At 44.0% G+C, this 12036-nt stretch overlaps 1 protein-coding gene across 1 annotated transcript in view; it reads left to right on the forward strand.

The window, feature by feature from the left end:
- The first annotated feature begins 1176 nt into the window (after positions 1-1176).
- The window catches only part of LOC141076196 (uncharacterized), a 34825-nt gene continuing 23965 nt past the window's right edge, over positions 1177-12036 (forward strand). The window contains 4 exon segments of the mRNA XM_073563554.1: positions 1177-1309; positions 1393-1490; positions 1689-1779; positions 6266-7298. Coding sequence (XP_073419655.1) covers positions 1177-1309; positions 1393-1490; positions 1689-1779; positions 6266-7298 — 1355 coding nt within the window.

A 12036-nucleotide genomic window follows, 5' to 3' on the forward strand; every position in this document is an offset into this window, starting at 1 on the left:
GCATTACTGGGAACGGAAGATGCCGGCTGCGTGGTTAGAGGCGGGAGAGCTCCGGGGGCCGTCGGAGGGTGAGTATATCACTATTTTTTGCTTTAATTCTATTTTTACAGGTTTATGGTACCCACGGTCCAGAGGAGTCTCCCGACTCCTAGCGCCGCTGATCTCCCGACGGTAGCGGTGGCGTGTCCTTCAAATTCCGTACTGCGCCTGCGCACTGCGCCTGTCGCTGATTGGTTGCGGCCTGCCGGCCACGACCAATCAGCGACACGGGATTTCCGTTACAGACAGACAGAGTTAGACGATTATATATATATATATATATGTTATATATAGCTGACCCGTGGAAGCGCTGATAGGCCGTCATCAGAGTTTACTCACTCCTTTCTTCAGCCTCCCGGCCATGAAGTTTTAAACTTTTGCTACAAATAAACTACGGACTTTCAATATGGATCGGTGAGTGCTTCAGTCCTTACTTTCTTTGATGGTGAAATTATATATATAGATATATTCTGTATATATGTGTGTATGTGTATATATATATGTTTGGCAGAGTCATATCTCCCGACTCTGCAGATTGCTGCTGTCATTGTATTATTACACAGGATTCTTATGATGTTACATCGGATCATCTTCTTCTCATTCAGGTCTCTACAATATCGGATCCTCTCAGTGAAGATCTTCTACAAAAGAGAACTTTCCTGATTTACCCATCAAGGATGGATATGGACAGAGACAAGATGGCGGAGAGGATGTTACACCTCACCCTAGAGATCCTCTTCCGTCTCACTGGAGAGGTGAGAGATTCTGATGATGTCACATTACATCATTCTTATCTATGGGAATAACAGATGGACAGAACTGGAGAGGTGAGGACTCTGGAAATGTCTGTAGTGAGATTTATTAATGTGTCTCTCCATAACCAGGATTACACAGTGGTGAAGAAGACCTCTAGTGATCACTGTCAGGACCCTGTGTCTGAGGGATGTGGAAGACCCCTGAACTCAATCACGGGGCCTCCACCTCACCCCCTGATCCATGAGGACATCAATGAGCAGAAGATCCTAGAACTCATCTACAAGATGATGGAGCTGCTGACTGGAGAGGTGACACTGCTGGGAATGCTGGGACATTATACAGTAACACTATGAAGGGATCGGGGGATGACGGTATCATTGTATGTGTCAGGTTCCTATAAGGTGTCAGGATGTCGCTGTCTATTTCTCCATGGAGGAGTGGGAGTATTTAGAAGGACACAGAGATCTGTACAAGGACGTCATAATGGAGGTTCCCCAGCCCCTCACATCACCAGGTAATAGACAGGACTAAATACACACGGCCTATAATTATCTGTATGTAGAGAATGAATTCAGTCCCTGTATGTGTTTCCTCCAGATCTATCCAGTAAGAGGACAACACCAGAGAGATGTCCCCGTCCTCTTCTTCCACAGGACTGTAACCAAGAAGATCCCAGTGCTCTTCAGGATCATCAGGTAGATGGAGAGAAGGTGTCAGGAGATCTCCCCTATGATGTGTAGACGGCTGTGAAGGTCTTGTGCTCAGTCTTGTTTTATCCACCAGTATTATATGTTTTATACTTGTGTAATGAGAACGGTGGAGATGGCAGGATTAGAGCTGATCATAGATGGGACTTCTCCATCTGTCGGTGACTTTTACAATATTTGTTTCAGGGTGAAGATCTGACCCATATTAATACTACAGAGACATATGTGAGAGATGATGAGTGGTGTAAAGAGAAGATTCCCACATATGACTACCCAGGTGAGTAGTAACCACTGAATGCAGAGAAGTCACAGATTCCTCTCAGTCACCGGCTGTGGCTGCTTTATCGGTGGTGTAGTCCGGCCGTATTACCATGATCACCATTTTGCCTCTAGACCACAACATTCTCCTCCACCCAAAACTGTTCAAATGACTTTGGGCAGTGAAAGCCCTTTTCTATAGAACTTAAAACCTGGAGGATCCTCCTACCCCCTGGTATTAGTGTGAGGGTGATCCCTTAAAGAGAGATCTATATGATTACTTGTACCTAACCCAATATAGGCCGAGTGCGCGCTTAAAGAGTCACACCGAACACAGAGTTAGATGTCTACTCCTTTCTCAGCAAAGGCTTGCACACAACTGAAGTTTATTCTCAAGACAAAGAGACGGGAAATGGGTGTCACACCATCTTCTGAGTAGCCAGTGTCAGTCTATGATAGGTCCATTTCAGCTTCACTTCCATATATGGTATCCAGTATCTCAGCTTCTGCATTCCAAGGATTCCTTCCAAGGTGTTGTCTGAAGACACAGACGCCATCTTGGTACACCATATCTGAACTGACTTATATAAGGTTAGCTGCGTTGTACAGTACCATGAAAGTGAATGTAAATTGAAAAACGCTGTGCACATGCTGCAGAAAAATCTGCGTGGAAACGCTGCGGGTTCATGTCAATTCTTTGTGCGGATCTGCTGCGTTTCTGCACCCATTGACTTGCATTAAGTCGGGCATATCCGGAGCAAAACCGCAGATCTAAAAAATATCTGCGTTTTTGCTGTGGATGAAACGCTGCAGATCGGGAGGGGGGGGAAGAGTGGGGGCGGCGTGTCGGCGGAGACTGTCTGCTTGTGTATGTGTGTGGGCGGTGACTGTGTGCGTGTATGGGCCTGTGTGTGCGGGGGTCATCAGGCGGTCTGCCGGGCTGTGCGAAGGTCATTAGGCATATGTCAGGGCTGTGCGGGGGTCATTAGGCATATGTCGGGGCTGTGCGGGGGTCATCGGGCGGTCTGCTGGGCTGTGCGTGGGTCATTAGGCATATGCCGGGGCTGTGCGGGGGTCATTAGGCATATGTCGGGGCTGTGCGGGGGTCATTGGGCGGTCTGCGGGGCTGTGCGGGGGTCATTAGGCACATGCCGGGGCTGTGCGGGGGTCATTAGGCATATGTCGGGGCTGTGCGGGGGTCATCGGGCGGTCTGCTGGGCTGTGCGTGGGTCATTAGGTATACGCCGTGGCTGTGTGGGGGTCATTGCGCGGTCTGCCGGGCTGTGCGGGGGTCATTAGGCATATGTCGGGGCTGTGCGGGGGTCATTGGGCGGTCTGCCGGGCTGTGCAGGGGTCATTAGGCATATGCCGGGGCTGTGCGGGGGTCATTGGGCGGTCTGCCGGGCTGTGCGGGGGTCATTAGGCATATGCCGGGGCTGTGCGGGGGTCATTGGGCGGTCTGCGGGGCTGTGCGGGGGTCATTAGGCATATGCCGGGCTGTGCGGGGGTCATTAGGCATATGTCGGGGCTGTGCGGGGGTCATTGGGCGGTCTGCTGGGCTGTGCAGGGGTCATTAGGCATATGCCGGGGCTGTGCGGGGGTCATTGGGCGGTCTGCCGGGCTGTGCGGGGGTCATCAGGCGGTCTGCTGGGCTGTGCGGGGGTCATTAGGCATATGCCGGGGCTGTGCGGGGGTCATTAGGCATATGCCGGGCTGTGCGGGGGTCATTAGGCATATGCCGGGGCTGTGCGGGGGTCATCGGGCGGTCTGCTGGGCTGTGCGTGGGTCATTAGGCATACGCCGTGGCTGTGCGGGGGTCATTGGGCGGTCTGCCGGGCTGTGCGGGGGTCATTAGGCATATGTCGGGGCTGTGCGGGGGTCATTGGGCGGTCTGCGGGGCTGTGTGTACTACAAGTCCCATCGGGCTATGCCTGCTACACTGTCAGTGCTTATACACTTAGATTGGAAGGAAGGATCATCCCCGCGCTGCTGCAAGAAGAATTCCAGAAATTGTAGAGGTGTTAACGTGGTTTCTTCTACGTGTTTGGGGGGTTCAGGTGACCCCTTCATCAGGACATACCACAAATATTGTACCAAATCATTCTCAAACACTATCCGAAGCCAAGAAACATCAAGAAAAGATTAAATTACAAATTAATCTAATTTAAAGATAAAACCACTGCTGCCCCGAAGACACTGAGAGGTAATAATAAATCTGGGACCAAAGGAGCCAACTCTAATTCGGATCTGTCCAGTTCTCTCCCTCTTTCACTTCTTGAGTTATCCATTCATGATACCACTCCAAGCATGTTGGTACCTTCACTAACCACTATCTCATTAGGTCCTGACGACCCTGATACCTCCACTCCACCAGCCCCACCAATGACACTATTGTAGTGGATCATTCAGATGCCTCTAAATCCGGGACGGTTCCTCTTTTACCCCGGGCAATAAAAAAACTCCCAACTGAACCAATTTTTTGTACCCAAAACCGTAAAAATAAAAAGCACTACAGAGGAACTAGGGGAGGGAGAAAAAGAGGAAAAATACCACCTTAACCCCTCCATCGCTAATGAATTAACTTCTAATATTTGTAATCGTTCTGACTACAAACTCTCTGAAAGTGAGGAATCCCTCCTATCTAGAGGATTGTCCTTCTGTCTCTCCAACAAACCTAAGGATTTTAATTTATTTTTAGATTTACAAATTTTCATAAGGAAATTAAACTTTAAAAGACATTTCTTTATTAAGGAAAATAAATCCAACCCTCCAACCAACACAGAAAATACTGAAGAAACAGATGAATGGTTTCACCTGAACGTACCTGCTAAGTCTAAATTTTATCCTGTTGAGGACAAAAGCCACCATCTATCTATTATCTATCTATCTATCCTTCTATCTATCTATCTATCTATCTATCTATTATCTATCTATCTACCCTTCTATCTATCTCTCTATCTATCTATCTATCCTTCTATCTATCTATCTATCTATTATCTATCTATCCTTCTATCTATCTCTCTATCTATCTATCCTTCTATCTATCTATCTATCTATCTATCTATCTATTATCTATCTATCCTATAGCTATCTATCTATTTCTCTATTTATTTATCCTTCTATCTATTTATCCTTCTATCTATTATCTATGTATCTGTGTGTTATGGAGTGTGGGTTGGACAAATGTAAATGAGGAGGTTGGACAGAAATGACATCACAAATCTTTTTTTTTTGTTAAATAAGATATCTTTATTTAGCTTACAAAAACGCATACAAATCCGCCTGAAAAACCGCAGCAAAAAGGCATCAAAGACGCAACTGAGTTTTCTCCCAAGAACTGTGGATTTTGTGCGGAAAAATCCGCGGCAAAATCTGCAACGTGTGCACGCAGCCTATATGTTGTTTGCGCACACTGCAAGACTCAGAAGTGAGAGCGGATTTTGCTGGATTGGTTTATGGAAACCTTGTTGCTTTTCAGCAGCCTTTGAGCCACTAATAGTGCGGGAACCTCTGTTTTTCCATTGACAGATGATGGACCTGAGTGAGGACTTGTTTTTTGTGAGATGAGAATTGGTGTTATTTTCGCCTACATAACATTGATTGGTTTCTTTATATTTGATACTAGATGTGTGCCCGATGCTATCGCATCGGGAGGGCAGTAACATCACGATGGGGGCAGCTTTGTGGTGCTGGGGGTGGCGGCCCACCCACTTCCATGCAGTCACAACTGGCAGGAAAGACTTTGTTTTGCGATCTGTGCTGGAGATGGTGTGCGGTGCTTCCAGAGGGTGGCCGCACCCAATCTCCAGCACAGGCCTCAAGTCGCAGTCTTTCCTGGTGACTGTGACTGCATGGAGGTGGGTGGGGAGGCAGCGGTGGGATCCGGCGCATGTAGTCAGACAGTGGGTCCTGGCGGGGGTCTGGCGGTGGCATCCCTCTCATTACTCCCCCCTCATTACACCCTCTCATTATACCCCCTTTATTACACCCCTCTCTTTATACCCCCTCGTTACACCCCTTTAACAGCCTCATGATCGCAGTGATGGCCGGGATCCGAGCGGTGGCCGGGATCCGAGTAGCGGTCGGGATCCCAGCGCCGGTAGGGATCACAGTGGCAGCCTGGATATAAGCGGCAGCTGGGATCCCAGGGGTATTCAGGATCGCAGCTGCGTCCTGGATCTGAGCGGCATCACTTGGGTGTACCAAAATAGCGGTCGGCGTACTTCCGGTGCGGCGCAGTGGATTGTGGGATTCGGGGACATCCAGATGGAAGTGGATGACAGACAATTTAAGGCAATTATATATATACATTTGGGAGGCAGAATGAACAAACAGTTGAACACCGCACACTACTGGCTCATCCAACAAGGTTTTCAATTAGACTGTGAACTGTCATTGTCTTGGTAAATAAAGTTTTTTACATAGCTTGCCATTTTTTAAGTAGAAGTGTTGAAAAATATAAACCTCAAGGATATTTTATTTAAAAAAATTGTTTATTATGTTAGATGACTGTACCAGGAGATCAGAGGGACAGCTGACATCTTCAATTTTTAAATCTGATGATCTTGATATCCTACAAGATACACCTGAAATGAATGCCGTTACTCCAGACACATCATCATCCGTTCACAGCAAAGATCTGTCATCTGAACCTATGAAACATGTCCCATCTTCTGATTCTTTACTGACTACTAAGGAAAATCAAAGTCACAAAAGAGGCATTAAAAAACAAACTGCTCCTAAAGCAAAGAAGTCATTTTCATGTTCAGAATGTGGTAAATATTTTACACGGAAATCAGATTTTGTTACTCACCAGAGAATTCACACAGGGGAGAAGCCTTTTTCATGTTCAGAATGTGGGAAATGTTTTAATCATAAAGGGAATCTTGTTAAACACCAAAGAATTCACACAGGCGAAAAGCCTTTTTCATGTTCAGAATGTGGGAAATGTTTTAATCATAAAGGGAATCTTGTTAAACACCATAGAACTCACACAGGGGAGAAGCCTGTTTCATGTTCAGAATGTGGGAAATGTTTTATCAATAAATCAGTTTGTGTTAAGCACCAGAGAATCCACACAGGAGAGAAGCCTTTTTCATGTTTAGAATGTGGGAAATGTTTTGCACATAAATCACATTTTGTTACCCACCAAAGAACTCACACAGGGGAGAAGCCTTTTTCCTGTTCTGAATGTGGGAAATGTTTTGCACATAAATCACATTTTGTTACCCACCAAAGAACTCACACAGGGGAGAAGCCTTTTTCCTGTTCAGAATGTGGGAAATGTTTTAACACTAAATCAGAATGTGTTACGCACCAGAGAACTCACACAGGAGAGAAGCCTTTTTCATGTTTAGAATGTGGGAAATGTTTTAACACTAAATCAGATTGTGTTATGCACCAGAGAACTCACACAGGAGAGAAGCCTTTTTCATGTTCAGAATGTGGGAAATGTTTTATCAATAAATCAGTTTGTGTTAAGCACCAGAGAACTCACACAGGGGAGAAGCCTTTTTCATGTTCAGAATGTGGGAAATGTTTTAACCTTAAAAGGAATCTTGATGAACACCATAGAACTCACACAGGGATGAAGCCTGTTTCATGTTCAGAATGTGGGAAATGTTTTAGCAGTAAATCAGCCTGTGCTAAGCACCATAGAATCCACACAGGAGAGAAGCCTTTTTCATGTTCAGAATGTGGGAAATGTTTTATCAGTAAATCAGCTTGTGCTAAGCACCATAGAATCCACACAGGAGAGAAGCCTTTTTCATGTTCAGAATGTGGGAAATGTTTTAAACTTAAAAGGAATCTTGATGAACACCATAAAACTCACACAGGGGAGAAGCCTGTTTCATGTTCAGAATGTGGGAAATGTTTTATCAGTAAATCAGCTTGTGTTAAGCACCAGAGAACTCACACAGGAGAGAAGCCTTTTTCATGTTTAGAATGTGGGAAATGTTTTAACAGTAAATCAGATTGTGTTAAACACCAGAGAACTCACACAGGAGAGAAGCCTTTTTCATGTTTAGAATGTGGGAAATGTTTTAACCAGAAAGGGAGTCTTGATGAACACCATAGAACTCATACAGGGGAGAAGCCTTTTTCATGTTCAGAATGTGGGAAATGTTTTACAAGGAAATCAAATTGTGTTAAGCACCAGAGAACCCACATACAGGAGAAGCCTTTTTCCTGTTAATGTGGGAAATTTTTTAACCAGGAAGCGCTTCTTGATCGCCATCAGAGCAGTCACACAGAGGAGAAGCCATTTTCATTTTCTTAATGTAGGAAATATTTTACTTGGAAATCAACTGTTAATAAACATCAGAGATGTCACATAGGGGAGAAGCCTTTTTTTATATTCATAATGTTGGAATAGTTTTAACCAAAATTAAATGTTCTTAAATGGGTTGTCTCTTGTCATTCCTCATGTTTGCTGACAAAAGGATAAAACTAAACTTTATTAATTCCAAATATAAAGCTATACCCATAATTCACCCCCTGAAGATTAGTCAGAAGGTGACTAATAGAAAAAACATATACCCCACATCTCAGTATATAGGGTGAGGTGAGGTTTACACACTCACTCTCCAAGCCTCTCATTTCTGCGGGTTTCATCGTCCTCACCAAAGGCGACTCATCAAGAGACTATTTAATATTGACCTATATTCAAGCGAGACTAAGCGAAAAAAAAAACTATAATCATGTATCATGTTATTCAGAACAGTCAGAAAACTAGCCACATATTGGCAGATCCCAGACCTCAAACTATATACTTCGGAAGGTTATAAGCCCCTCCAGTGTCAGGAATAGATAGTATGAATTTGAATTTACCAAATGGCTGCAATGAAACAAAGAGTGAAAAATTTAAAGCGGTCTGAATACTTTCCATACCCACTGTATCAGTAAAAATAACTCCTCTTTATTAGGTAAAGTATAAAAGAATTGCGCCATTTTCCGATATCCGTCGCTTCTCCATTTTTCATGATTTCAAGTTGGGTGAAGGCTTATTTTTCATGTCAAGCTGACTTTTTTAATGGATGCCATTTTGGTGCAGATACGATCTTTTGGTCGTCCTTTACTGAATTTTAATGTTGCGGTGACCAAGAAAAGTAATTCTGGGGTTTTGACATTTTTTCTCGTTACGCCATTTAGCGATCGGGTTAATTCTTTTTTATATTGATAGATCGGGCGATTCTGAATCCGGCTATAACAAATATGTGTATGTTTGATTTTTTATTGTTTTATTTTGAAAGGGGCGAAAGGGGGGTGATTTGAACTTTTATATTTTAGTATTTTTAAAAACATTTTTTTCTACTTTTGGCATTGTGAAGACATACAGCATTGTATCTTAATTAACCAGATGACTATTTTTAGCAAACGAAAAATAATAGAATGTTATCTGTATGTTGGCTTTAAATTTAAGTGCTGATTTCTGGTTGGTCAAGAAAACAGACTTTTGCTTGTGTAAGCCGGTAATATTGACTTTTATTGTGCGCTTATCCTTGATCACTAGTGATGTTTGCTGATATGCTAATTATGCATTGTGTTATGGAGCCAGTTTGCTGACTTCTAAAGCAGAGAGGGAAAAACTATGCAAATAGTTTAAATAATCAAGTAATGCAATAATCTCATCTCCATTCTTACCCTTTATGTAAACACTGAATGAGGGACACTTGTTAAGTCTAAAAATAGGTTACATGCCTCTGTATAAAGAGACTGAGAGAGAGAAACAGCCAGAGAGATTCTGCCAAGACATCTATACATCCAAAGGACAAGAGACAGGACAGCAGCCATATTTTCACAAGGGACATGGACCTATCATTCTATAGGAAACAACCTAGGGGTTTTCAGCCTTGGTTGGAAGAATACAGATCTGCTCCATTGACCATCACTGAACCATGGATACGTTCGGAGAAGCCAGATTGTGGTCTTTGGATCAACTGGCCTTGTACCTTGTATGGACTCAATGGACTGTCATCTTCCTACACTTATTGTTACATCCTCTCTGTGTGCGGGCCACAGGTGGAGTAGTCGACCCTGGAAGATGAAGCCAGGTTGTGATCCTTGGATCAACTGGCCTTGTATGGACTGTCATCTTCCTACACTTGTTGTTACCTCCTCTCTGTGTGCGTGCCACAGGTGGGGTAGTGACCCTGGAAGGTCTGAAGTCACAGCTGCTATTATCCCGGCGGGTTAGTGGAGGGTGAGACTCTGTAATGTCCACCATCTTGGGTACTGTGCTGGGACTGTTCTTTGTGTTATCTGCCTGTTTTGTAGTTCAATAAAGCATTGCCACACTTTTATCCTCACCCTGTGTTGTCTGAGTAGCGTTTTGAACATGTTAAAAGGAGAGCGGGAGTTCAGCAGGACAATGCCTGGTCCATGTGGTTTTGGCTAGCGGGCGGCGCTCATAGCATTCCGGCAGTGCCAAGCATAGAGGTCTGCTGGAGACCTCTGGTTGTCATGCCAGCCCATCGGTGACGAGGTCACCGATGGTGGGATTTCCGGAAATCTGGCTGGAAGTGCCGCTGTCAGAGGCTGTTAGGGGCAAATGGCAGATGTTCAAAACAGCTGACATGTGCCGGAAAAGATGTGGGCTCACCCCCGGAGCCCACATCAAATGGAGGAAGTACATTTACGCCCGATGTCAGAGAGGGGATTGTTTTTACAGAGACAAAAGTAATTAATCATGTACAGTATACATACAATTACAAAAATACACAGCTTCTAATGGTAAATAGTATAGAGTTACGACAAGAAAATATAATTTGTGTAAACCATGTGTAGATATAAAAATTCAGGCAAATGTATATATCACCTGGAGGCTGTGCTGGGCTGCATGCTCTTATCATCTCCCACGTCGACTACTGCAACCTCCTACTCTCTGGCTCCCCTCTAGCACTCTGGCTCCGCTCCAGTCCATCCTACACTCTGCTGCCCGACTAATCCACCTGTCTCCCCGCTATTCCCCAGCCCCCCCCTATGCCAGGCCCTTCACTGGCTTCCTATTGCCCAGAGGCTCCAATTCAAAACCCTACCCATGACATACAAAGCCATCCACAACCTGTCTCCTCCATACATCTGTGACATGGTCTCTAGGTACCTACCCGCATGCAACCTTCCATCATCTCAAGATCTCCTTCTCTACTCCCCCCTTATCTCTTCTTCCCACAACCGCATACAAGACTTCTCCCGTGCTTCCCCCATACTCTGGAACTCTCTGCCTGTAAAAAATGCGTATTCTTGTAAAATACTTAGGACTAGTTACCAGATGAAAATGTAGTGGTTTATGTGAATTCTTCCATCAAAGAAGATTATTACAGAAAAACATAAAAATAGGTGAAAGATTGTCCATTAGTTCATAGCATGTATTCTTTCTCTGGGATCTCACATGGCAAATGGCGTCTGTCTCTCTTAGGCTTCTTACGTAGTAAAGTTGCATCTCAGCTGTCTGTCCATTCAATGCTATGTCCGTGCAGAGATGACATCTTCGCGTCTGTGTCTCATGATGGGGAGGGAGCAACAGCGACCTCTAGAGTAAACCCCCACCTTAAATATACATCTTTCAAAGCATGTGATCTCCACATATGGAGTTGTCTTTAACATGAGCTAAACTTAAATATGTAGTGGAGTTGACATTTAACATGAGCTAAACATGCTAAAATAACACATGCAGTGTCAGCGGAAGGCACTGTTCAGCACAGAACTGAGTGTAATAAGAAATTAACGGATTATTAATATTTAACAATTCCCCCTTTTGAGGGAGACAGACATTAATTGGAACCCTCAAAATATAATGAGATCTTCTTTCTTCTTTTCTTCTTCTTTGATAAAATAGTTTAATATCAATAATAATAATATCAGATTATTGTTATACGTACTCGATGACATAATTGATGTGAATTCATGTTATGGTAAGCCGTGAACAATATTCATATAAAATATGTATAATTATACTTCCCTAAACCTAAATTGAAGCATCTCAGGTTCAGTCATCATCATCTGATGTCATCCGGTCTTCATTTTGATGTCTTCTTGGTTCTTTTAAAAAACACAGTTTTTCGATAGCATATAGATGTTGTAGAAATCGTGTTGTGTCAAGTCAAAGTCCATAAATTCAAATGTTGATAACAAAGTCTATAGATGAAATGCAGCTTTAATATCTGTGCAGTGTCACCTTTAAAAACCTGGGCTTACATTGGCTCGCCTTGGATATTCTGGAATCCTCCATCGGTACTGGTCTTTGAACAGCTGTGATGTCTTTGGTCAGCAAAGC

This window comes from Dendrobates tinctorius, unplaced genomic scaffold, assembly GCF_039654945.1.
Source record: "Dendrobates tinctorius isolate UK_male_01 unplaced genomic scaffold, ASM3965494v1 ptg000395l, whole genome shotgun sequence".
NCBI lineage: Eukaryota > Metazoa > Chordata > Amphibia > Anura > Dendrobatidae > Dendrobates > Dendrobates tinctorius.